The sequence below is a fragment of the Phoenix dactylifera genome, chromosome 14 (assembly GCF_009389715.1).
Source record: "Phoenix dactylifera cultivar Barhee BC4 chromosome 14, palm_55x_up_171113_PBpolish2nd_filt_p, whole genome shotgun sequence".
Taxonomy (NCBI): domain Eukaryota; kingdom Viridiplantae; phylum Streptophyta; class Magnoliopsida; order Arecales; family Arecaceae; genus Phoenix; species Phoenix dactylifera.
Genome location: NC_052405.1, coordinates 7,766,119 through 7,793,875, shown reverse-complemented (window position 1 = coordinate 7,793,875; position 27,757 = coordinate 7,766,119). Strand labels below are relative to the sequence as shown.

The 27,757-nt window shown below is 36.9% G+C and overlaps 1 protein-coding gene across 1 annotated transcript; it reads right to left on the bottom strand.

Annotated features, from left to right (window-relative positions):
- Nucleotides 1-223: 223 nt before the first annotated feature.
- LOC103701361 lies at nt 224-27,065 on the bottom strand. Its single transcript, XM_008783397.3, has 18 exons — nt 26,816-27,065; nt 23,103-26,417; nt 22,560-22,773; nt 21,925-22,091; nt 21,704-21,783; nt 19,338-19,469; nt 19,139-19,255; nt 18,779-18,871; nt 16,914-16,991; nt 14,973-15,029; nt 10,346-11,108; nt 10,208-10,263; nt 9,266-9,345; nt 9,089-9,171; nt 8,903-8,982; nt 7,969-8,048; nt 3,448-3,493; nt 224-1,687 (listed from the first exon to the last, which is right to left on the bottom strand). Exons 2-18 carry the CDS (start codon nt 26,413-26,415, stop codon nt 812-814), a joined length of 6,315 nt encoding a protein of 2,104 aa, XP_008781619.2. The 5' UTR covers nt 26,416-26,417; nt 26,816-27,065; the 3' UTR covers nt 224-811.
- Nucleotides 27,066-27,757: the final 692 nt, after the last annotated feature.

Below are 27,757 nucleotides of genomic sequence, written 5' to 3'. Positions count from 1 at the left end.
GAATGCTACCACAAGATGATGCTCTGAGACCACATATGACTTACCAGAAGACAAAAAACCGAAGAAACCGTTTTTAGCTCAACACCAGACCAGAACCTGAATTTTGAAAGGCTCAGATAGATTAAGAGGGTTGAAATGGTGAATCTGCTTGCTGTACATATTAAATAACTTAAACCAGGGACAGTCATCCCTATAGCTGAATTCATCAAGACAGCTCACAAAAGGAACAAATGAAATAAGACTTCATTCAACAGATATGGTACCCATAAAACCTACAAACTGAATCAACTGCCCTTAGTGAGTTAAAAAAATAGAAATTGCATCTGATAGATATTAGCATGTAAAAGAATTATAAATACATCGAGAAGCGCCTATTGCTGCCCCTGCTCCTTTTTCAATCAATCAAATGACCACAATCAATTATTTTGTGGTGGCTGATGACAATTAGAGCTAATAACATTGTTGCTTACACTCTCCAAGGAACATAAATCACTACCATCCCTTGGATATCCTACACCTACACCAGAATCCCCATTTTTTTCACTCCAACTGCAACCACGACCGCTGCCTTCCCGGGGCCAAGGAGGCCAACATCTCTGAAACCTCTGGTTGTTCCATTTCTGGGGTCGGAAAAACCTCCTTCCAGAGCTATTGGAAGGCCATCTTGCTCTTCCATTAATGAACGAGCTCCTGGGCCTTGATTCAACTATATCTGCTGGCCCTTCCCCTGATGTGCTTTGAACAGTCAGATCTGTTGTCTGAGTCTCTTCAACTCGTCGTTTGGTTAGATGTGTTTCTTTTGCAGCCTGAGTCATATTGTGGTTAGATGTCTCTGTTGGACTTGTAGGATTTGGTGTTCCCCATGGGTATGGGGAAGAGGTGGAAAAGGATGGAAAGGCATGCCGGGTGCAATCGACCAGTTTGGATGACTCTGGTTGCCTCCAGCTTCAGTGGATCCCAGCTGCTGCATCAGGGTCAAAGGAATGCCATATGACACACTTAGGTGAGAAAGGAATCTCTCCTGTATACACCCCATTACTACTTCCCCTGTAGTTACCGAAGTTTCAAAAGAAACCTGAGGATAGCGATCCTTCTGAGGAGACCCAAATCCAGGCGGTGCTTCATCATCAAGGTTCTGCGGCATTGGACTCTTCACACTTGCGACTTCATCAAATGAGCTGTTCTCCTCTCTCTGGGTCCCAAAATCCTTCTTTAATTCCTCAAGTTGAGAACCAAGTTCTGATTGTGAATTAGTAGCTTTTATAAACTTCAAACCTGCCTCGACAGTATGATCTTCAGTTGACCACAAGGTTTTCGGATCTAGGACTATGATATCCGATGGCTGATCCCACCTGCTTTTACGTTTGCGTGTTCTTGTCCCACTTGCTGTATTGTTATGAATCACGGGTGCAGAACTGGATACCAGTTGGCCAGGACGTGAAGAAGTTCCTCCAGGGATATCAACCAAGAATGAAGATGTCGGCTTTTGTACAGCTTCACTAACACAGACTATGGCATCAGTATGTCTTGCCACATGATCATGCCGACGTCTATACACTGATGACTCAAACCAACTGCAGTAGGAATGTTGTGAATCTAGTTGGCCATCATCCCTGTCTGATGGCTCAACTCTTCTGATAGTACGAGGAATCCATTTATCTCGAAAGTTACGAGCAATTTGATGAACCTGTTTATCATAATTAAGGCAACTACTGATACATCTTCAATCTATAATAATATATACACAGACGATCGACATGACAACAGTCAGAAGTGCATCAAGACAATGCTAAAAGTGGCACAAACAATAACCGGAAAAAATATTGAAAGCTAAAAACACAAATTGTTCAGTTGCAAGAAAAGAAAGCAAAATGAATGCTACTCAAGCAATAACTGTGATAGGAAGCTGTACACACTAGATTTTGCAATGTCATCAGGTGAAGGTTGAACATGTAGGTTCTGTTCAGCTTAAATGAGGAGTCCTAAAAACAACTTCTATATACTACTATAAAATTTTTGAAACATTTCTATATTTCTAACAAAAACTTAAAAAAAAAAGAATTGCCAATACAAAATCAAGGTCTGTCAAACGTGAGCCCTAAATAGTGTCAGAAGTTCTTTAGCTCAAATCTATAAATGCTGAAGTATTTTTTGAAATATATATAAATCAATTTCTTTTTTGTAAAAATAAAGGAAAAATCATGAAATGAATTAAAATGTCTGTGGCACTGCCTATAGTGTTTCACAGTTACTCTTCTCAATCATATGATATTGATCATGCATCAATGCATTTTTCAACTCATTTACATCTAAATGAAGTACCATTAGTTTATCACTATCACAGGATAATTAAACTAATCCAAAATTTTCTGATACTTCTTCATTTTCTGCATTTTTTACTATTTAAATAATCTTGTAGAATTATTAGAATGAATTGACTCATAACTAAACCTGCCAACACCAGCACAATTAACAACATTACAGCATTGGCTATGTTCGGAAAACCTCGGCCAAGAACAAGCTTAGTTTAATAAAAATCTCCCTTCAAATTCCACATTAATAAACAATACATTATGAATACTGGGTTGTATTAATAACTGAATTTTATTTTAAATTGGTGAATATCCAAAAAAAGGGCATTGGATATAGATCACATATAATTTTCTTAAAGCCAGTAATTGGCTGATGTAAGGTCTCATGCCTTACAGCTTGGTGATAATTGGGCATTAACTGGTTGGTTAATTTTAAATAAAAACTCTTAACTACATAAATTGCTAAGTTTCAATTACAGTGAGATAATCCAATAAAATAAAACAGCTCCTACTATTTCAGAAACCATCATGTTGAGAATGGTTCAAGATCAAGGAAGTTGTTAGCAGTCTTTTATACATTAGGCAGTCAGCTTAAGTTAGTTTTTTTTCCCTCTGGACAAGTTACACCAAAAGCCCTCAACAGTTCCCAGTATGGAGATTCGTCATCAAAACAACAGTGTTCTGGATAAATTAGCTGTATGGAACCATGATGGCTACAATTGCAGTCAGATGTTACTAACAATTGCATGTATTTTTATCAAAAATACAGGCCAACATGCTTCACCAGGACCAAACAAAGTAGTTGTTTATAATGAAATTTCTATTTAACTTTGGGTTGACAACATAAATATCTTATATAAAAACTTACTCACAAAATATTTTTGATATTGGAGCTTAATAAGTCCTTAAAAATTTTATTTCTTCAATTAAAACAAGGAAAAGCATCATTTCAATTCAAGCAGAAATTATAGTCAAAGAAATACAGGGACAACTTATTAGGCAACTTTAAAAGATCATTAAAGATCACATGCACCAATATGAATTTTAACATGTGATAGTTAAACAAATGCACGATTAGAAATGGTAGACAAATATACTTCAGGAAAGTAATTAAGATAGTGACATCATTTATTACCTGCATATCATTATGCTTGGTCAAACTCAATATTGAGTCCCTAAAGCTGCATTGAGAAATCACATGGAATAATTCATAAAATGATGTGATAACACAGTAAGTTCTATAATAGGATTAACAAAGGTAAAAAGGAAATAATAATAACACACAAATTAAATGAGTTGTATCTACAAGAAAAGAAACAATTTTTTGATCCACATATCATATATATCATTGAATTAAATAAGCTACATAAATAGCAAGTATGCTAGGAATTATAGCAAGAGCGATTTATTATTACAAGAGTGGAAATAAGTTGGACTGCTTGGAAAGTACAAATTCAAGATAAAATAATATTTAAGGTTAAAAAAATGGGCACTCTATCAATCACAGAGCTGAAGTGGTGGTCTCAAACCTTGCATGGTTCCCCGTGATAAATAATTTACAAAAGAAAAGGAGACAATATATCCAAGGCTTTGGCATGCAAGCAATAAATGATCTTGGAAGAGAACTCGGGAAAAATCTTTTTCAAAGAGAGAAACTCACACATACACAAGAAGGCTCAAGATATATAACGATGGTAGAAGTTTGACATCAGTAGGCAGTTAATGAAGAAAAGAGCCTAATCTAGGACAAGTTCAAGGGGTCATACAAGACAATCTACAGTTGAGGCATTCAAACAAGAAATTGTCTAGAAATAGCAGTTGGGGAAAAAACTTCAAAGGATCAAAGAGAACTAAAACAGTAGGAAGGGCACCAGAATGGAACGAAAGAGATGAGGAGGTAAAACAAGCACAATGTGGGGTAAACAGTCACTCCCATAAAAAATCGACCCTGAAAGGAAAAAACAGGAAACAAGAACTCTTTCTCAAGATAAACTTATATTCAACCAAAAATAACTACTTTTCATTGCATAGATTGGTTCCATATATATAGGATATGTCCCCTTCAAACATTAATGATGGACAACACCTAAAATAGTTATAATAATAATTACCAAGGAATCATCCCAAATTTCCATGGCATTCACAAGTAGCCAAAAGTCCTACTATCGACCTCATCTTCCACGTTTCCAAGGGCCACTTTCACAAATATCCATAGAACCAACTACCCACTAAAGTACATTAATGTTAAGTCAAATAAGGATGGATCTCTCTTGTGGGCTTCTTCATGGGCCTAGTCCATGGACGCTCCGGTGTCAAGGAACATTAATATCAGTTAAGCAACCAATTTAGAGAAAGATAAATTTATGACGAGTTCTAATTTATTTATTTTTTACTACTGTAAAGACATTTGTCCGTGATCTCCATTATCATTAACATTAAATGAAAAACAAAAATTAAAGATGAATATTGCCAAATATAATTGTGTTCAAATCTTCACCCAATGTATTCAAAACCCCCCTCTTAATGAAGGAAGGAAGCTGTTTGAATCATTAAGCAGCCTAGTCTTAAACCGGTAGACGTTACACCATTAGGTTCTGACTAGAACTAGCACAGGCTGTAGCACAATCAGCTTTTCATGATTCAGGGACAATATATATAAACACAACAGAATGCATGTGTCAGAATGAAGCAGGATGTCAAGTGTTGCATACACTAGAGAGTTCTATTGCACTCATTCATATTAAGCTGAAGTTGACCAAACTCTTGCCTTAATCAGAACTAACCAAGTTGAATTTTTTATATAATCCAATTTAAAGCAGGTTTGAGATTCTCACTAGGTTAATCAAATTTATATCCCGTCCAAAAGTCAATATTGACTTGAATGATAGTTTGATTCATGGAAATCTCAAGGATCTGCTATCATGAATTCTTATTAAAAAGTAATGATCATGTACGCTCACTTGTAAAAAATCAATATCACCCCCAAAAACTTTGATTCAGACCAAACCTATAGTTGTCCTATTAATTTTTAAGTAATAAAATCAATCATACATTAGTTTTAATTATCAAATTTTTTGTACATGTGCAACTCATGGATTTACTTATTGAGATTAATAATAAAATAAAATGTTACCGCCTTATGATATGTTTAGGTACCAGTCAGCATCACTGTTTCAGTTGTTTTTCTCTCTTTCTTTGGAGAAGGGTTGGCAAGAATCCATCTCCTGCTCTGGATTTGTCCAAATTTAATAATATATCCATGGACATAAATACATAGGTTTGCAAGTCATTAAAAAATTTGTGTGACTTTTGTTATGAAATGTAAAATGAAATTGAATATCAAAATATTTTTTATATAAACATTTCAAAACAAATTTGATTCTTGACTCAGTTTATTTTGCTTAGAATCGAGTCGTATTAATCCCTATATGTAACATAAGGATTGCACTTTTTGTAAGGGTAAATGTGGTCATCCGAAACTATTTCAAACGAAATGAATTCTAGCAACTGCGCTTAGATGTAAAATCCTAGAGCACTACTCATATAAAAAACTACGTACTGTAGATAGATGTTGTTTCCATACAGGTCGATGTAGGCTGAGACAAGGACCTCGAGGGGACTGTGACACAAGATACATAATACGATATGATACAGTATCTGACAGAATTTTGAACCATGTGTCCTCATCAATATGGTCATCCCACATAAGCCAACAATATCAATCTAATTATAGTTTCCATATGCCTGTCTATGATCAATCCAAGTCATTCATCTTTGTAACCCATATCTCACCCTAATAAACCTAGCGGACATGTTGATACAACTAAAACATGAGGGTGGAAGACCTTAACCCCAATTACTTTTAAGCCCATGATTACCACAAAAAGTCTGTTAGAACACTTAACCAAAGAGCCAATCATAGCAAGATGGTGGGATAGGCAAACACAGGGAGTACAAGCTTAAACATTGGCATTCAAATTGCCACTCTCTGTTCCTTCGGTGAAGCTGCCGCTCCATACTAATCAGATGGAACACAGCATCTACACATATTCCACACACAAGGGACTTTCAGCATAATATGGACTAATTATCTTGGGGAAATTGAATCACATCTATGTACATGCTTTTTCCTAGTGACTGGCCATCTCACAAATACCGAAAAGGTGATGACAATGGCACCTGTGCCAAATTCCATCATCCACCACTTTTGAAAAGAATCTAACCAGCCATCCACAAAGCAGAAGCAGCAGCTTCAGTAAGAGCAGGGACAGCAGCAGTTCCACAGTCAACAAGTGAAAGGTCAAAAGATCTCTTTCCAAATCCTTCCTCACAACCATCACTTAGGTCCTCCCTTCCACCCCAAGAAAAAACCTCTTTGGCAAGGATTCATCTCCTCAAGGTACTGGCTTGTCTTGCCAGTACCATTCCAAGAAAATGGTACCCAGGACAGGTGTAGAACACTGGTTCTCTCTTGAACAAGGATGCCACCACTATCTGGTTACCTCCTGACACCTAGGATGCACTGGGATGTCTGGATGAACAAGGACACATTTTTTCAAATCTTTTTTTTTATTTTGTAACTCTTGTTGCTAATGACTGTTTTGGTTTGTCCCATCACAGTTCCTTACTGTCCCAGGAGCAAACCAAGATGGGGCCTATTACCGAGATATAATCCCTTACTCTTGGGTTTTCTTTTATTTATTTATTTTTATTTTGGAGCATAGAAATATTAACAAAAAATGGGTCAAAAAAAGAGAGACACAAGCATCTAATCCACAATAAAATTTTTACCTTTTCATGACAAAAATAACATATCTAACAAGTTCAAATGACACAAGCTTTCAAATTTTATCCACACATACATACATGCAAGCATGCATACATAGATATGTAATATATATACATACATATATATATGTAATATATATACATACATATATATATGTAATATATATACAGACATATATATATATATGTAATATATATACAGACATATATATATGTAATATATATACAGACATATATATATGTAATATATACAGACATATATATATGTAATATATATACAGACATATATATATGTAATATATATACATACATATATATTGTAATATATATGCATATATTACATATCTATGTATATATACATACATACACACATGCATATACATATAGGAAATATGTGGACACCAGAAAACAACCCTCACAAGGTCAATTCTGACTGGACGACTGGGGCCTGGACCAATAATCTGAGTCCATTGGATGTGTCCTACTATCTCTAAATTGCTTGCTATCAAAAAATCATGTGATTTGGGGATCCCTAGTCTATGCATCCAATAGTCAAAAAATCATGCACTGTTTTGTGTGATTTAAACTAATTCATTTTTTTATAGGATTAATAAGCTAGGAATCTCCAAATCATATGATTTTTTGACAGTAAGCAGTCTAAAGATAGTAGATCACATCCAAAGGCTTGGACTGTTAGTGCTTGGCCCTTGGTCATCAGGTTAGGAATGACCTTATTAGGGCTATTGCATGGGTGCCCATATATTAGCTGTATTATACCTATATCTATCAATCTATACACACACACACACCCAAGCAAAGAATGATACTAAGAGAGAAGGAAGGATAAATGAACTAAATTAATTCTTACCTTTCCATTCCACTACATGGAGGACCTCGATTCATGTGTTCTGGGGTAAGGATCTCTTTTAGTGCTAGAAATTCTAACACCTGAAAGAAAATATTAGCATCAAACAAATTAATGAAATCTTTTAGACCTAAGTTTATATCAATGAATGATATTACATATTAGAAGTTCTGAAAACTGAAGCAAGCCCACCTATGACTGATCAAATCAATATGCCAGCATAGCTATCTACTGAATCAAAAGACTGGATGAATATGGCATTAGAACTCGTAGTACACCCATGTAATATTCATGTATTGGTGCGGTACAAGACATGGTATGTTCCTATATCTACTCACAATTCATCGAACCGAATGACAAACCCATCATATTGATATTGGTCATTAATTTATGGCACAAGGTACCGGGTCAAGACAGTATGGTAACGTCAAGATTTCAAACCTCAAAATACACTATTCATGTTCCCAAAGTAAATTTATTAAAAAAGAAACCACCAACATAAATTCAAATACCAAACAGGGCATTAGTAAAAGGCAACTGCTATCTTTCTTCAACCAATATGAAAGAAAAAGAAGAGATGCAGGAAACAAAATAAATTGTCATGAGGCTATTTAAGTAATTGTACAAAATCCCAGAGTATGCCGGGAAAAAAGACCATAATGTTCTCATGACATAACCACAAACCCCAGTTCTAACCAACCGCTTGGAAAGCCACAATAGCCACTTCTAATGTGTCCAACTTCCTGCTAGGATGCATCATTATATTACAAAAACCAATAATGTCTAATTTCATTATTAATGTTATAATCCAAAACACTAGTAGCCAGCTTCATTTAGGAGAAGAGACCATATATCCTAGCACTCAAATAAATATCAGAAATAGTTAACATTGCAAAATTACAATATGATTAAATAGTATATATATAAACTTGCTAACCTTGAGAAGCTTTCGGATGATAGGAATTCTGTTGAATTTACTGCGGTTTTGCTTCATTATATTGTGCAGCATCTGCAATCCTACATAACCCAAAAAGAGTCAAGATTGTTGATGCACAACCACAACAACTCGCTTTTCAACAGAATCAAAAATTTGTAAATGATATAATACGATAACTTGAGGTACCATTTTTGTTAATGATATCCACCAAAACTGTCCGTGATTTTGTTTTTAAAAGAGCATCAAGTATCAACGAAAGATCTCGTATACTGAAATAAAAAAGAAGAGATAACATTAGGAAATAAACTTTTCAAAAATCAATAAAAAATGCTGCAGTAATCACACAAGGATGTCTAATACAACCTTTGAGATGCACAGCCGCCGACACTATCCCCTCCTGCTGCAGTGACAAAGAGAAGCTTCAAATAGCCTTTGGTGGCATCCTGCTCAAAGATGAAAGATTTTATAAAATTTCATTGAACCATGCAAGGCAACTAAAAAGGAATGAAATATAACAAAGAATTAAAAAATTGAAAATCAAAATAAAAGAGTACCAAAAACATAATAATCCAAAATTTTCCCAACTATTTGGGGTTGGCTAGAAAGGATATATTCAGAAAAAAGGCAGAACTATTCTAGTATCAGAAGAGGGACCAGTGAAGACCTCTATAAAGCATTTACGATGAAATTTGAATTACAGAGGGAACCAAATAGGAACTAATGGTGAAGTAGATGCCATAAAGCCAACCCCACAATGATGGGCAAAGGCATGATGTTGACACTTATGCAACATCATGAGAGTTTCTACCTATCAGGTCTCCCTTAACATTCTGTAGGCAAAAAGGAGATTGCCATATATAGAATGACACAATCATTTTTGATTAAAAAAATATATGGCCTAACAAACTACAGAAAACTGCAGAAATTCGATAACATGCTTAGGGAACTCTAGTATTTAGTAACAATGGATAAGCATGGCAAAGATTTTATTTCCTAGCTCACATACACAAAAGCAGGACTAATGTATGTGTGGATCTTTAAATAGTAAATAAAACTTGGTCGTTCATCTAACAAGAAAAAACATTCAACAGAGTAGTATGTGTATCAGATGCACATGGGCATGTTTTGTATGTCATAATTACACGCCTATAACAATGAAGAAAATAGTCATTATAGGTTCCCTCTTGTGTCAAAATCAGAATTGCAAGTTTAATTTGCAACAATAATGCTGCTAATAATATATGTTGGAACATTCAAAATCATTTAAGAACAAAGTGAATTATATCATGAATAGGTTATACTTACTTTCCTCTTGCTGATGCCTCCATCCTCATCCAGTAACTCATTAAGTTTTTCTTCAACTGCATTACGGGTGAAAGTATATTAACATAATGATTGTAGCTTATGCAATAAACCAGCCACCACATTAGAGTATGTTATTACCTCCCTCAAAATGCCCACTACTTGCACTTGTTGGCAATTTTTTGGCCTTGGGGGGCACCGAACTTTTTACATTTGACCTGCTCTTTTTTATTGTACTGCTTGAACGAGATGATCTTGCAGGAAAAGTTTTTAATGCGTTTTGCTTATCGTCGACAACATCGGACAGTGAAGTCTTGCGATTCAGGCTGGAATCAGACACCAATTCTTTCATAGTAAAAGAAGTTTGTAAAGAAATCTGTGTTGGTTGAACATCAGATACAGGTCTGGACATGGTCTCTTCAGTTTGTCTATCATCCAAACTCTGTATAGAGTTTTCCAGTGAGTGAGTATCACATAAGGGTCTAGACATCGATTTTTCAGTTTGAATAGGATTCAGAGTTTGAGAAGAAGCATCCAGTGAGTTAACATCAGATAAGGGCCTGCATATAGTTTCACTGGTTTGTTGATAATCATCTGAGTCTGGGATTGTGCGAGCACATTGAATTAGCAAATCTTTATTTTCTATAGAAACATCTTCATGTTTCAAAGTCATAGCATCCATAGCATCAAAAACAGTCTCATCCACATCTAGCTCTCTTTCACCATCTTCTTGGATCATCACGGGTTCAGGATAATCATCATCTGAATCATCTTGAACGATAACCTCAGTATTCAATGGATCGCCGCCAATATAGCCTCGGCATTCAGGAGCACCACATACACATTTCTTTGCAGCAGCACCAAATACCCGCACGTAGTTGTAATCAAATGTTACCTCTTCATCCTGGACGTTAAACAGATGTCATTTATATAACAAATAAGCAGCATCTATGAACAATGGGAATATAAAACATAGGAAAAACGAGAAGTAAGAAATCACCAAATAATGAACTTTTGAAAACTTATGGTAATTTTATTCAAAGATAATTGATAGGAAAATACTCTACTCATCAGAATCCAACAGCAGGATAAGTGTACAACATGAGCAAAAATATAATTAAGCGATTGAAGATACAAACGCAATTCAATGATGTGAGATATATATTATATCTACATACTTCTTAACATATACTAAACTTAGCAACAAAGAAAGGAATAAGTCACTATTTACTTATAACATCAAAGTTTCAGTGGGATGATGACTCATGACTAACTTCAAAATGCATCTACGATATGAAATATGGATTGAAAACATCACAGACAATGAAAATTTTTAACAACTCAACATATTTAATTACGATATTTAAGAGATATAGCAATATCATTTAACACTGTATTTGAGTCTAACTCCAACTTTTGGAGCTCAGTTGAAACGAATGAAAACTTAATCAAAGAGGCTTACAAATCATATCATGTGGGATACGAGATATAGCTGTGAAATTTATACATAAACACCATATGCCAAATGCATTATGTTGGAACTCGAGTTTGAAAGGTGAAGAATAATATATCTAAACATAGTGTTTGCATTCTCATATTCACACCAACACTTGATTCCCATATTTTCTGGTAGCAAAGCATGGGACCACCATCATTAATCTCTCTTCAAAACTTTAAAGCCCAAAACTGCCGTCTGAACATTTATTGGCGATCTTGGCCCATTGAATAATCCTGGACCTCTCGGAGTACAGAGATTTGGCAACTCATTGCTGATCATTCGACAAAATATCATACTGGAGCTCAACCAAGGTCCACCGAACCAATACCGGTAGGCGTACCAGTGGCCTACCGGACCGGTTTGTATCGATGCCGAACTGGTCTGCTGCCTAGCGCGTGGGGGCTCGTGTACCGGTGCGAATTGGTCTAGTTCACACATGTACAAACCGATATCAGTAGGCATACTAGTGCGAACCGGTTATGGTATGCCTCTGTACCGCTCGATTCCTGCCCCAAAGAGGCCGAAACCGTTTTCCACTGCCGGACCGGTCCAGTACGGGCCGGTGCAGCATACAATGAGCTCAATTGAACCATAGGCCCTGTTTCCTTCTAGAGTAATATAGAATCAACATCGGTGATTATGTAAATGTTGCTTTAGTTGACCCAACAGTCTAATCTTTTAGATGCCCAATTTCAACCGTCTATTTTGAAAAAAATCAAGATCTATCACAACTTAAGAAATTCCAGACACTTCTTTTAGGTTATTTCACCCTTATCCATTAGGAAGGGGCTATGGCTTCATACGTTTGATGTCTCTATTTGGAGTAGCAAAAAATGTTTGCCACTTCTTTTCTGTTAGAGTCTAACCAAAACTATTCTCAAATTTTTGGGATCACACTAGTTTTGCCCCCTTTCAAGTCCAAAATCTTCAACAAAATCACTTTCAGGGTTTGTACCCATGGCTCTTCTTTGTTTTCCATTTTTCTCTTATACAATACTTTTACTAGTTTACCAGCAAACTGACTCATATTTGATTTTGACCATTTCCATGAATCTCGATAGGGATTATCAAATATTATATAACCATGTAGCTATCTTTAGTAGCCTTCTTTATGCCCTTTTCTTCAATTTTAGATCTTTCTTCCACCATTATCATTTGGCATGCGAACGTCTCCTTTCAACACAACGCCCTCTTAAGTGTTGTCATGCCCCATGTTATCCTTATGGTAAGCCATGATAAAACTAGATGCAAATCACCAAAAAATTGCATTGTCAATTGTTCCTATCTGAATCGTAAGGGTGATAACATATTGCCACAACTTCATTGCTTATAACCCCCACATCAGTCACCTCCATCACTTCAAACATTATATACACTTCATCCAAACTTCAACCAGCATCAGATTGACTAGAGGATTCGTGCTTTAGACCTGGCCTACATTCGACCCATCATCCGCCATCGAACTTCATACCTCCGCAAAACTCTTATAACTTATATTTCCTCTCAAGGATCAACCCTAGAAGCACCAGTTCATCAATGATTGTCAATCCATTCGGTAGGTCTAATGGATTGTGACCAATGAACACATCTTATGTTGAATCCTGAAATCAACTACACCATATGGAGACGGTGCTTCGCCATTCATTATACCGAATTACAAATGTTTTCAAATCTGTTGAATCTTTGGAACACCAAATTTAAGCCAATTAAAAGCAATTTTTCCTTATAACAACCCTTCTTTTGCCTATGAGGACCTTATTTGAACAACTTGCTGAAATTAGGTATCATACTCTGACCACATAGCATGCCCCCTGTAGAACTTTTAGATCTTATAAAGCTGCAAGCGAACTGGATGAGAGAACGACCATTGAAGTTTCTAACACAAAGTGCTTCAGGAGTGAAGTTCATCCCCTAAAACTCCTTCACAACCTGCTTAATAATCTCTCATCTCTTTCACAAGAACATCATATGTGAATCTTTTCATCATATCTCCCATCATGGTTCCACTAATGCAAGACTCCTGCAAAATTCAGTAGTTGACTAAAACTTTGTTACATGCACCTAGATGTATTTAAAAAATATGATTCCTGCTGGTCAATTAAGCAAATCTAAATTCCCTGACATCATAAGCCTAATCTTATTTCATGCAAGATTCTTGCACAGCTGAAAGAATTGATACAGGTAATAAAAGATCCTACCAGGATCCATTATTTCCATACACCTAAATTTCCTCATATTCAGCCTTTGCATTTGCTTTTCCTTGACATATTCTTAGTCATATACTTGATCTAAATCCTATGAACTATTTTCTTTTGGGAGCTAAAATAATGTATCTTCCGCTCTGTCAAATCAGATGAATTGCACTGTTGATAAACAAGTCTACCAAAAATCCACCATATAAATCTCCCACGGACAATATCTCCTATATGACAAAATCTTAACTCCAAGATTGAAAGGAAGAAAAAAAAAACTTTAGTGAAAATGAATTAAGGAGGAAGGCATATGTTAATGGCTAAAATATAAGTAGAAGAATACATTGAGGAATCATATTCACCAGTAGTTTCATCATGTTTTTGGCTAGGCTTTTTAGAAGGTTAAAAAATATCCACTAGACATAAAATTGATTTAGAGCTAGAAGCTGTGTCTTCATAGGCAACAAGAAAACAACTTCCTTCCTCAAATATCTACTGGTTTCTTCCAAGGTTTTAACTCTTAAGTATCAGTTTCAGTGCCCGCTCCCACTAGTTCAATGTTGGTATGGTACACTTTTTGCTACCGACACTCGGTAAGGGCGCATATTGGGTATAGGATCCCAATTGGTATGGTTTGGTATATCTGGTACAGATTGGTACGATCTGGTATTTGAAACTATGATTTCTTCTAAAGCAATATCCTCAATACTATAGATTACATACTCTAGCTGCTTATTCTTGTCAGAATTCATCATCTATTCTTATATCAGAATCTTCATGCAAAATCCTCCTTTTCCAAATTATTTCTTCAACAAGTTGCTCTTCCAAAATCCAGCCTTCACTACATGTCTTGATGGAGTGCTCAATGATTGTCCATCATATGCAATAATTATAGCCCACTTCTTACATATTGCTTAAAGCTAAATCCCATTATGCATGTTGACTAACTATAAATTTTGAGCAGACAAGAGGGAGCATGATTAACAATGAAACTAGAAATGCTAAATAACCATAATAATTGTCAACTTAATTTCAATCAAAAGAATAACGAATGACACAGGGTATTTTGGATCATTACCTTCTTAATGTCCCTGATCGCAAATAGTCCAATACAAACTTCTCCATTTACCATCCACTGCTTCCACAAAATTAAAAGAAAAAGTTTAAAAGACATTGTGGATTAACAATAAAAGTAAAGCTATTAGTCAAGCTAAGCACCAAAATATAAAAACTAGCACCAGTTATAATTAGCTACATGATGATTTGTGGACATGACAATAGAAGTTTAGCATCTAGTAATAAAAAAAATAGTTGCAAACATAAAAATTCACAATTAGGCATATTACATTCCAAGTATGTGGTTGTTAATAATCAACAATTTCAAAATCATGTTCAGAATATCCCTTCAATGGCTTGAACTTTTTTTAAAAAATAAAAGAGAATTAAGAAAACATAGTTTGTTGATAGATAGAAAAACCTAATACTTGATGGCTTCAATTTGTCTTCTAAAGAAATTTTACATCTTATAGAATAAGAACTCAACCCATTTGTTTCAAGAATTTCTTGAAAGTGGGAGGTGGAGAACTTAAATCAATAGCATTCAAAAGAAGGAAGAAGCAAAGAAAATCAAAGAGCTTTGACCCAAAAAAAGCTTATCTATAACATCTATGAAGTGGCTTTCAGAGTTCTCTTAAAATTGAAAATAAGGTGTTTGCTTGCAAAATTTCCCTTCTTGTGGTACTTTTAACCAAAAAAAATTAAACTAAATTCATTTAAGAACAAATGTGGGTATCATTCAAAGAGTAAAGATTGGAGAAAGTTAAATATTAGATAATTATTCTTCAATGCTTGATTGATAATTTTTTATTAATGAAGGTTTCAAACTAACTTAAGCAATTGATACTGACCTTCTACTTGCTTACCGGTGTTTTGCCTTAAAAATTTATTCCAAAAGCCCTTGAAGCTTGCAATACGAGGTTCCCACATGTGGTACTTTTTTATGATATTGGAAGGACATTTGATTAGATTATATTGAGGACTCCGTTGATTGGCTATTTTCTGATAAGGTGGTTATTAAAGGCCTTACATTCCCAGATTGAGGTACCAAGGTCCAAGGCACTTAAGCCTGGTATCACTGCAGAGTCTACCATGCTGTGTCATTCAATCCCTGGCATGCAACTAGTGCCATGCCACTGGCACATGCCATCAAGGAACTAGCACGAAATGTACTGCTATGTGAAGTGCATGCCAAAATGGTACAGGCAGTCCTAATGCTTGGCAGCCATGCCAGTGCTTGCATGGAATGTGTAATGCCATTGCGAAGACAGCATGCCATTGACACATGACACCTTGATATATGTTTCTTTCAAGCACTTTAATCAGCAATCATATTAATACTATGTAGATGTCAATTTCATCTTATGCAAGGATATGATAAATATATGAAGACCAACAGTCTTGTAGTTCAATATTTTGGAGCACTTTTGGTCTCAAAGTTAAATTAATGACGTTGATAGGAGTTAGGCAAAGGAACTAGCTTTGAAATCATTTTTTTCCTTGTCCTTTCCCTCTCAGGTACTTGGGCCTCAGGCTTGGTACCTCAGAACATTCCTCCCTTTATTTGGGATGCAGTGACTGAGAAATTTGAGTGAAAGTTACGTTTTCAGAGTAGAAGTTAGAGCATATGCAAGATAAGACAATTGTGAACAATTTCATTATCAGTTCCAACAACGAAAAGATGGAAAGAAAACTTGCAAATTGGTCCTCATAGCATTTCCAACACATTTTCTGAAACAATAAAAGCACCTATGCTACTCTGTGGACAAAGTTATCAAACAAGAAAAAGAAGCAGCAAATTTTAAAATGCCCAAATTGGAACATTCAGTTTACTACACATAAAAACCATACAAAATGCAGATATTGATGGACAGAACTTATTCAAACCACAATCAACTAATTCAAAAAAAAAGCATCACCTGCTTGTGCAAATTAAGTGATGCAAGGTAAACAAAATAATCACCTTTTCAGTGCGGCAATTAGGATTACAGCTATGATTGATGAAGCGGCCCAAGTTTCCTTTAGCACACGCATCTATTACCTGAATTAAGTGAGAGTAAAGTTAGTCATCTGAAAGAAAATAGATGGTGGCACATGCAAAGATAAGCTTGATTTCTAAAAGACAAGCATAATTTGCAAACAAAGTAGCACTCAATTTTCTGCAACGATTAAAAAAAAGTTTCAAACAAGCAATATAATGATGAGGAATGTCAAAATATTGCATCATGTATTATGATAAGTCTCAATTATGGAAACTTGATTAGTTCATATCAGATGTCAGTTTCAGTATTTCTGTAATTCCAGCTGCAGTGGTTTTTCATAGGTTAATACATGCAGCCACAAAATGCATGAACCAACACATTTCCAGATCAAAATAAAGACAAATATCAGCATAGAAGTAACTCAACCACAAATTAGAGATACATAAATAGTATTCAACGTGGGAATATGAACACTATCAAATTTCTGACTGGTAGACGGCGTAGCTGGCCAAAGCTTTCTCTCATATTTTTCCAGATTGGAAGTAACCCATGTACATAACTAGTATTTTAAATTGTTAAGACATGCCAGTTATCATACTTCAGTGTTTAGAAGAGACCAAAATAGTGTCAAAATATCTAGTATTGTTGGAGATCTGGAAATGTCTATATTTTCTTCTTTTCAGTGTGTGTAAAGAAAACAGTCTTTGACAAGATGATGGTGGGACAATAAGGTGATATCTTTTAAGGATTAAATAGCAAAAACACTACATGGTTATAGTTAAAAATTCTGAGAAAGGATTGTTTAATGCAAACACTTCTTTGATTGGCTAACAGATTTGACATCCTTAGGTCTTCATTGATTAATATGAAACCGCAAGAAAATGAATTATTGATTTTGACACAATGGCACAAAAAATTTGAAAGGCTAAAAACCAATACTAATTGTACCAAGGTACAATATTCCCTGTACCGAGAAATGTCGAGGACATACCAAGATCATAGCATACCACATACAGAGACACATTAATAAACCATAGTAGATGCCGGGAACTGTTCCGAGAGGTGACTGGTATGCCCCCAAACAACGGTACTTCAATCCTTGATTATCAACCACTTACTTGGAATATGCTACACAGTGTACCAAATATTAGCCTATTTAGTTCTAGCTAATTTGACCTGAAACCTTGATGTCACCTCTATAAGAACTTACAATTTTTAAAGAACAACCAATTATGCACCTGATTTTGCTAAGACATCAAACTAGAGCTAAGGTCACTACAGCCCATGACTTTTGATGGAGCTCATCAAAAAATTACTTGCCTCAAGCAAACTATAGTATATCCTTTTCTTTAGGTAATTAAAGCTGAAGGCAGCAAACTTAATTAACTCCCAAATTTCACTGGAAGTAACATCTACAGGCCTCACCCTATTAATGAATGCACGGTGATGTGCTTCAAGCATTCTAACAAAAGTAAGAATACAAATCTGACTCCAGCGATGTAAACTGACCACATAAGAACAAAAATCTGACTCCAATATTGATAACTGATTGCTTAATCTCAAAATGTTAAGTTGACAGAAATGGATCAACAAAATATAGAAAAAGGTGGAGGGATGACATTAGGTTGACAGCCAGTAATGAAATGAAACCCAATTTCTTGTCATGTGCAAGTATGGGAAAGTAAATCTACTTCGTATAACATAGTATGTGCAACTCCTTTTCTTTTAAAGATGATGAAGTTACTCCTATGCAGAAACAAGTCAAAACATAAGATTCCATAAGAAATGTATAACAATAAGTAGAAAATAGAGTAATGTAAAGCAAAGATAGGATCAGAGGCCAAACCTCACCGCCATTCAACGTCATGAAGTAGAAATGCTTCTGACCTCTGGAAGCATAGTTTCTTTGTCGAGCTTCATATGAACCTAAATCAAGCACCTGAAAAATGGCAAAGTACAATATCCTAATAATAAATTATTAGCTTTTCATTATCAAATCAAGAAAAAAAGGTTAAATAATTTACAGATTTGCAAGCGTCTTGCTTTTAGTTGTGATATCAATGACAATGGAAGAAATAACCCAAAAATTATGTAAAATGGCTTTCCATTAACTCATATAAAGTGCAGGTATATAATTTCCAGATTCACTGGCACTAGAAAACTAAGGGAGTATCAAGTTAAAAATGAAAAGAAATTACAAGTCTACCTCCCCAACATATTCAATAAGAAACTGCCCTTGAGATACATCTTCAAGCAGCTGTAAGCCATAGCCTTTCTTTCCACAACGAAACCAGTTGAATTTGGCATATTTGTGTTGCTGGAACTGTTTACAGAATCCTTTTTTTGTATAAGAGGATAGAGCATAAGAAAGTAAAATGACTGAAAATATAAGAATAGCTTAGAACCTGCTGATTCGAACAAAAATCCCCACATGGGCAGGTTCCCTTGACACACTCTATGTTAAGCAACCGGTTCAAACATGCATCTCCACAACCCAAACTGCCATCTGAAGGAGGTTTGCACTGACAAACCATGATCTGTTTCAGAAAAAATAAAAATAAATGTCAAAGAGCCCAAACCTATCAAGAAAAATTAACAGAAGAAAGAAAAAAAATAATTGAGTAAAAACAGTATGAGGGAATGAACCAAATAGCCAGCAACATGAAGTTACTGGATGGAGCAAATAATGAATTTGATCAATTAATTTGCTTCACCTTCACATGATATTAGGAATAACAATTAACATAAGCAGATGTGGCAGATTGAGCCAATGCAGTCTCCATATGCAGCCAGGCTGCATAATGAGCTACCAGCTGCCTGCATAGGCCCAGGCAACATGTATTGCAGCCTGGTTGCATATGGACTGCAGTAGTGATGGATCATTATCTAACAAGTCACTTCCTAAAGAAGATTGACTTTTACTTACTTTTCAAAATTAGTAATTTAATTGATATTAGTTTTATTTCTTAGTTAGGTAGTTTAATCATGGTTCTGAGCCATGTATTTTTTGGCTTGCATTTTGGTTATTCTTCATCTGATAATTGGTGAATTTATTTGTTGCATTAGCATACTGGAAATTTGAGCATGGTTCGTAAAGGGGTACTGTTATTGTTAACTAACTAAAGTAGTCTCCCATATAAGTTAATGTCCACATTTAATTTTCCTTTTTCCTTATCTATTTGTCATTTTCACTTATTTTTATCTATTTTGATGAATGTTAATTGTTTCTGTTTTTTTTAAATGCCATGTGCACACAAGTTTGCATATATGCCTGTGTGTTACATATGCACTATGCAATGCCCTAGCGGAGTGCAAACCATGGTCTCTTATGAGAACCTTGCCAGTTACCACATGTAAATGATTCCAACATTCATGTCCAAGTTCTCATTCAAGTTGAATGTGCAAAAATGTATATCAAAAGTCAATATCTAAAATATACCTAACAAAAAACAATTGCAATACCAAATATTTGTTCAAGACATTTAGTGATACCAAGTGGCAATAGGGAAATTAATAATCCATCAATCATCACATGTCCACATATGAAGTTGCGAAGACTGATAGACTGACCAATTTATTTTAACATAGACAAATACAACAAATTTAGCTTTTTGCCTTAAAAATCAACAAATGTGTAACACCCACCAAATTTAAGGTCCTCAAACAATTTTGATTGCCAGGGATTTGGAAAGAACAATATGTGAAATTTTCTGAAGTTCTCACTCCCCCCCCCCCACACACACACCAAATTTTCATCTTCCCTGACCCCCTTCTCCCAAACACCTCGTAATCATCACCACGATGCTAGGATTAATCCTCATCTTCATTACTTTCTCTTCATCGTTTCCTTGATCATCTTCTTATTTCTTTGTTATTCAATGTATCTGGATCCAGACATAGATCAAATCTAGGCAAATCTAATCTTCATAGTCCCCTCTCTCACTCTCTTCCCCCTCCCCCAGCTTCTCTGCTCAACTTACTTTCACCAATCTCGAGTTATTCCCACTTTTAGGGAAGTCCCGTCCAATCACTTACATGGCAAAATCAATTTTTATGTTTACAATCACATTTTCTATATGCAAGAATCATCCCCAACCCATCAGCAAAAGTACTACATTATTTCTCAAAGCATCATAAAAACATATGCTACCTACTTTCATGGTTTTTATTTGTTCCCTTGCAGTGCCAAAGTACAGTTCTAACAACAAGGTATTTATATCAGAATAATTATATTCAACAAGTATATCATAGAAATCTCACCTTTAAGAGCATTATTCTTTTTTAAGCAATTACAAAAAATACAACAATAAGCCTAAATTACAATCTAGATGAAGTGCTAAGTAACATTTAAGCATGACTTCTCCAAAAAATGAAACCGCACCCCACCCCCCAGTTGTACTGACCCAATACTGTGGTACCTTAATCCTTGCTTTGAAGTACCAAGGTGGCACCATCATACTGTATCCACATGGCTCGCTGTTTAAAATAAGCTTTGAGTTGATATAAGGCATTGGTATCATAACAGAAGCACTAGGTGTGCAAGTCAAAAATTTCAAGGTTTGCATTTAGATAGCCAAATCAAAAATCTAAAATGGTAGCACAATCATGTAAATGCCAAGAAGCATTTTTATCGCAAAGCATTCATGAGACAGAATTGTGCTTTCTCTATAGAACCACAGAGAGAAAAATGAAGCAGCAGTAGCAGACAGACAGACAGGCATGTAAGGAATGTCATTGTTCTACATCAAACAAACAATGAGACAAGCCAAACCTCATCAATGGTCTGAGTTTTACGATCACGATGCAGAAACAAGTTGGACTTGATAAGTGTCCAAGAGGATTTCTGTGAGGCTGCAACAACAGCAAAGAGAAGCACAAAGAAAAAGAAATAAAGATCTAAATACAAAAAAAGAACTGCATATTCTTTTGACTTTAAGAAGAGTTTAGACTTGTGTGATCTAAGCATACGGGATGTGATAAAAAATCCTATACCTGTTAACTTTGAAGTTTCAACTCCCTTAGAACTAGGCTGTAAGCAGGAAAAATCTTCATCACAAGAAGCATCTGAAATCTCCAGCTCTGCATTAATCTCTGCATTTGTCTTCTCTTGTGGTATTGAGCAGTCGGCAAATGCCTTGTCTGTGTTGTCCCTACAAGTCCTTTAGAATAGAAGTGGTAGAAATAAGTGAACAAATGAAAAGGTAAAGCTCAAAGTAATCTAAGCCAAGTGCTTTCAATCATAAAACATGTGGGAGAACAATAATCATAATCAAATGCGCCATTCAACAAGATCAAATCAAAACAAAGTCAAGCTTTGATGCAATAATACAAGATACCATATACATACATACATATATATGTGAGTGTGTGTGCCACATGCCAAAAGGCTAACAAATAAAGGACTATTATGCTCCTATCGAGAAAGGAAAGAAAAAAATAAAATATTCAAGGTGATGGTCCATTCCATGCATATTCAACATGCCTAGAAACCTTTTGCATCTCATTTTTTGCATGTACATGCATTAGGATTACAGTTCTTATCAACGAGGATCTGTAACCCAATAAGAGCGAGACGAAAAAGGCGTTAGGAAAATAGTACGAAATTACTGTCACAATAAACTATTTACCATCTGCGATTTGTTTCATCTATGATATCTGCAAGTGCAGCCGATATGCAGCGCCACTTGCGGCAATCATCACAGCACACCCATGCAACCCGTGGTGGTAAAGACTGCCCCTCCAATGCAGAAGCTTTGTTTGATCCCGGTTCCTCAACTACAGGTGCCATACCAGAGTCTGATACATTTTTGGAAACAGCTTTTCTTCCAGCATTAGTTTTAACTATGCAATGGAAAATTTAAATCATAATTACCAAAATGTTCATGATGAAAAAATTGACCCAACAACAAGGCTCCCGCCACTGCAGAGTCTGGGAAGGGTCAGATGTACGCAGCCTTACTCCTGCGTGCGTGCAGAGGGACTGTTTCCGTTTCAAACCCATGACACCCAGATCACAATGGAGCAACCTTACCGTGTTGCGCCAAGACCCACCCTCTACCATGATATTCAGGATGCAAAGTTTAAGAAGGATATGCATATGATCATATATTAGGAATGATAATCATCTTACTGAGAGAAAAGGAAAAGAATTTTTTCCAAGGATGACTCACGGATTAGTTCAGTTGATCCAGTAAGCACCAACTTATTAGCTGCTCCTGAAGAAAAGCTCATGCTCCCACTTGCTTCTAAGCAAGAATCGAGGGTCTGACTTTTCTCTTTGCTTCTGCTCTTATAGCCTGTCTTCCTTACTCTATTTGTCTTCTGCCCATGAGCATCCTTTCTCCTGTGTCTTGCTGAATCAGGTTTACCTGAAGTGCCCTTACTCACCCTGGAACTGGCACTTCTAGGAAGTTTACGCCCTTTCATTTTATCAGGCAGCAGTGAGGCCCCCAACGTTCCACCTTCTGACTGTCTATTTCCCACATCACACCCAGGCAATGCCCACATATCTGAACCAACTTCCTCTTTTGTAGATTCTTCACAGCTCTCAAGTTCAACCATTCCAAACACTGCAGAATCTATATCGGATGTCTTATTTCTTGAAGCTTTTCTAGCAGCCTTTCTGATCGACTTTGAACATACAGGAGTTCCTTCATCCAATCCACCTTGCTTTTTACCTTTATGCCTACTATTAATATTTAAAGGCTCACCAGCCTTCTCCGGGTTTTCTACAACATGCAACTTTTCTTCAATAAAAGGATGTTCTGATATGGTGCATGTTGTAACACCAGCTTCAAGACCTTTCTTTCCTTTCTTCCCCTTCTTTCCTTTCTTAGCATTTTTCTTTGGACATATATCCAAAGATGAAGCAGATACAGGACTTAAACTAGTTTTGAAGGAAGTCAAAGCAGCAGCATGTAGGTCATCTTGAACCACAGGCACAGGAACAAGTGCACCCGTAAACAGTCCGGCATCTGGGATTGTTGAAGTGGCATTCTCACTAGCAATGACACCAACATCCATAACAGGGTTATAAATATCAGAGTCTGGTGATGACCCTGGATCTAACAAGTGTCTGTTGTTCATGGTTTCCACCAAGGCTTCAGACCCTACTCGAGATGAAACCCCAGGGCACTCACCCAGCAAGTTGTCGACAGATGTATCTTGAGTCAAAGTACTTTCCACATCCTTGTCTCCCTGCTGTCCATCTTGTTGAAGCAACTTGACTGCGTCAACATGCCTATCTTCTGCCAGTTTGTGTTCAACCTCAACTTTACTGGAAATGCCAGAATCAGTATGGCAATTTAAATTTGGCAGGCAAACATTATCATTGGTTTGTACAGAAGCCTGTGAATAAACCACAACAGGAAACATAGGCTGCACATCCATCTGATCCTTTATATGCACAGAAGTAGTTGAAACAGCACTTTTAGTTTTTGACAATCTCAAACACCCATCTTTTTGAGTTGTCTGTCGCAGTTTTCTGCCCGCACCATGCCTCCCTTTCTTCGACCTTTTGTTCTGAATCTGAGTTGGATCATAATCAGATATTGCAAGTTCGCCATTTTGCTTGAATATCCTTAGAATGTTTTCAGCTTCCCCCCAGACAGAATGCCGTACCGGTCTGTGGGAGCAGCTTCTTTTCCTTGTTACTTTGTTTGAGATCTTAAATATGCTGCTTGAAACGGATGTCTTTGTGTTCATTGCTTTCCTGCATTTCCTTGCAGTATTTTTAGTTCTACTTAATGGATCCAAGTTCTCTTCACTCAGGTTTTTCCTTGAGGAAGCAGCACGTTTAGGGTTTGTACGCCTGAAGACAATTAAAGGAACAGGTTTTGGATTGACCGTTCCTCCGTCACCCAACTGTCCATAAAAATCTTTTCCATTTTTGCCACAGCAAGCCAACGTTGTGTTACAAGCATCAGAATCGTTCCCCAGGAATTTTTGCCCTAACGAGGAATTAAAAGGGTGATTCTCTGCAGCAGTAAATGGATAAGATGATTGCTGAGAGAATGATCCTTCCACAACAGAGCAAGATCCCACTTCATCAGCTGAACCTTGCATTAAGTTCTGGCAGCTGCCTCCCTCTGGAGTACTAATTCCACCTGAAGGACTGCAAGATCCAGATTCCTGCTGCTCCTTCTGTGCTCCCTTAAACTCCATAGTTGGACAATATACAGTTTGTGAGCTTAATAGCTGATTCTCCTCTCCAGTTCCATCTTTTGAGCAGAGCATAACATTGCAGTTTGTTGAAGCACCCAAGCAACCCCTAGGAAAAGGAGGACAGCAAAACCTGTCTATATGTTTAGTGGTGCCCTCACTTGTTTTTCTCAAGGGGAAATCTGCTGCCAGTTCAGATGAAACAAGAAGGGCATTATCACATCCACTGCAGTCTTTGATGTCATCAAACAATCCAGCAATGTACCCGCCTTCTAATCCAATCTCAATCCCAGAAGAATTTCGTGAACGGTCTCCTTCTAGTGTTCTCAGTGGTGACAGACCTGGAAAGTCATCATGCCCTTCTTCATTAACCATCTTGGGAGACTGTACTGGGGTTCTGTGTTCTGCATCCACCTCCTTAGTCTCCTTAACAAATACTCCAGAGCAATTCCCAACTTCGACAGAAGAACCATGGCCATCACAAGGAGGAGAGTAGGCTGTCTCCACCTGTTCTGTAGTATCTGCATTACTTTGCAGCAGGTAACCATTTTCAAGGAAGGTATGATCAGTGCTCAACTCTTCCGTATTAACAATCTTGAAAGTCTCCTTTGCGGGTCCATGTTCTAAGACAAGATGCCTGCTCTCTTCCTTCGCCTCCACAGAACCCCCACAACCTTCTTCCGCCTTATTTACCTCCTTAACTGATACTCCCAAGCTACCATCACCATTCACCATAACGCTATAGCCATCCCTGACTTCCAAATCACTGCTCATCTGGAGACCATTCTCGAGACCCTCATGACCCATGCTGCACTTTTCTTTATTAACCGTCCCTGGAGTCTCCACTACAGGTTCTACTTTTAAAACAAAGTGCCCAGTCTCTTCCTCAGCCCCCACCAAACCAATACAACCATCTTCCACATCCTTCTCCTCTTCCACCAACACCCTCGAACCATCCTCGATATCCAAAGAAGAAACATTACCATCACAGGAAGGAAAGCAAGCTCTCTCCTCTACATCCAACACCTCCGTCCCACCACTCACAAGAAAAGCATTCCCCAGGCCCCTATAACCAGAATCGTGAAACCCATCCATTGACCGGCCGCCAACACCACCATTGCCGTCCAATGAATCATCATCGTTCGCCGAGGCCGGCCAGGGCTCACATTCCTCTTCTTGCCTCCTATCCAACAATACGCAACCACCACCTTCCTGAGAGCCCTCAAGAACCCCACCAACTCCTTCCACGGCCGGAGGCGATCCGCGCACGGACTCCCCTCCTACCATCGGATCTCCACAATGATTCCTTTCCGCCTCCCACATTCCTGAAAAACCTAAACCATCCTCAAATTAGCCCAAAATATATTTTATTGAAAAAAAAAAACACCAACAACCCGAAGAAGAAAACAAAAGAAAAAAGGATAAAAAATCAATGCATCTCGACGTAAAACCCCATCTTCTTTTCCCTCGACCAGCCAAAATAATCCAAGAAAAAGAAGAAAAAGAAGAAAAATCAATCGAGAATTCCAAGAGATCATTCAACCCCGAGAAAACTTCAGCCAAGCGAACCTACGAAAACCCAGGAAAAAGAAAAAAAGAAACCCTAACATCCCCCGCCTGCCGAAGAACGAAACGATCCGAACGAACTTTGTGCGAAAAACAAATCCATCAAACCAAGAAAAATAGACGAAAAAAGGTGGAGAATAAAAGGGTCGGAGAGGACCTGAGGAGGGCTCTAATCCGCCGCCGCTTCCGCTTCTTCTCCGCCGCCAACGCCGCTCGCTGCGTTCGAAGCGGATAAGCTCTTGGCGTCGCCGTTCATATGACCTCTCCACGGGGGGCCGCGGGGGCAAGAGTACTTGTTGACGGTTTTAGGGAACTTGGAAGGGGTTGGAATCGCGCACGGACCGGGAGGAGAAGTTTTTCGGATGGGGGATTTATCGTATTTTATGTTTATCCTTTTAGTGCTAATTTTCTTGGCAGAGGAATACGATACATGTACTTGAATGCCCTAATTATATTAATTTTTTGACGGGGAGCCAGTGGGAAACGGGTTAACAGCGAGGAGGGAAACTTCTCTGAAGGGCTGAACCCAAATTGACGCGTGTCGGAATCACATCGACATGCACCCGGGGACAAAAAAGTTGGTTGTCCGTCGCCCAATGGTGGTTTTCTTATCTTACAAAAGGGGGAAAAAAAATGTAGTTTTCTTTTCTTTTTTCCTATTTGATTCTGATGTTTATTGTTTCTCAAATCTTGAAAGTTCAAAAAAAAATCAAAGAGAAATGTTATGCCCAATCTACATGCATACTTATTTCGAGAGTTTAATTGGCATTGTTCGTTAAAGAAAGTTCATGAGAATTTATATATAAATAGAGAGTTTTCCTAATTAACAAATCAAATTGCATTATAAAATTTAATTTATGTAATTTTAATCATTAGCAATGATCATTGGATACATGATCCGAAAATTATGACCATATTATAGAGTGAGTGCATATGAAAAGGCTGGAGGATTCTATGCATGCTGTGTTTTTTGAATGATTTAGAAAGTAATATTCAATCGAGATATATGGTTCAATGCTAGAAGCTTAGGATCTGCGTGTTGAAATATATGGTTGAAATAGTTATTGAATAAAAAATGTACATCGATCTTTTCACCAAG

Coding starts and splice junctions, on each gene's coding strand:
- LOC103701361 (XM_008783397.3), bottom strand. CDS start 26,415: ATGTGGGAGGCGGAAAGGAATCATTGTGGAGATCCGATGGTAGGAGGG. Junction 19,256..19,337: donor ATTTTTGTTCGAATCAGCAG/GTTCTAAGCTAT, acceptor TTCTGTAAACAG/TTCCAGCAACACAAATATGC. Junction 9,346..10,207: donor GAGGCATCAGCAAGAGGAAA/GTAAGTATAACC, acceptor ATCTTTGAGCAG/GATGCCACCAAAGGCTATTT.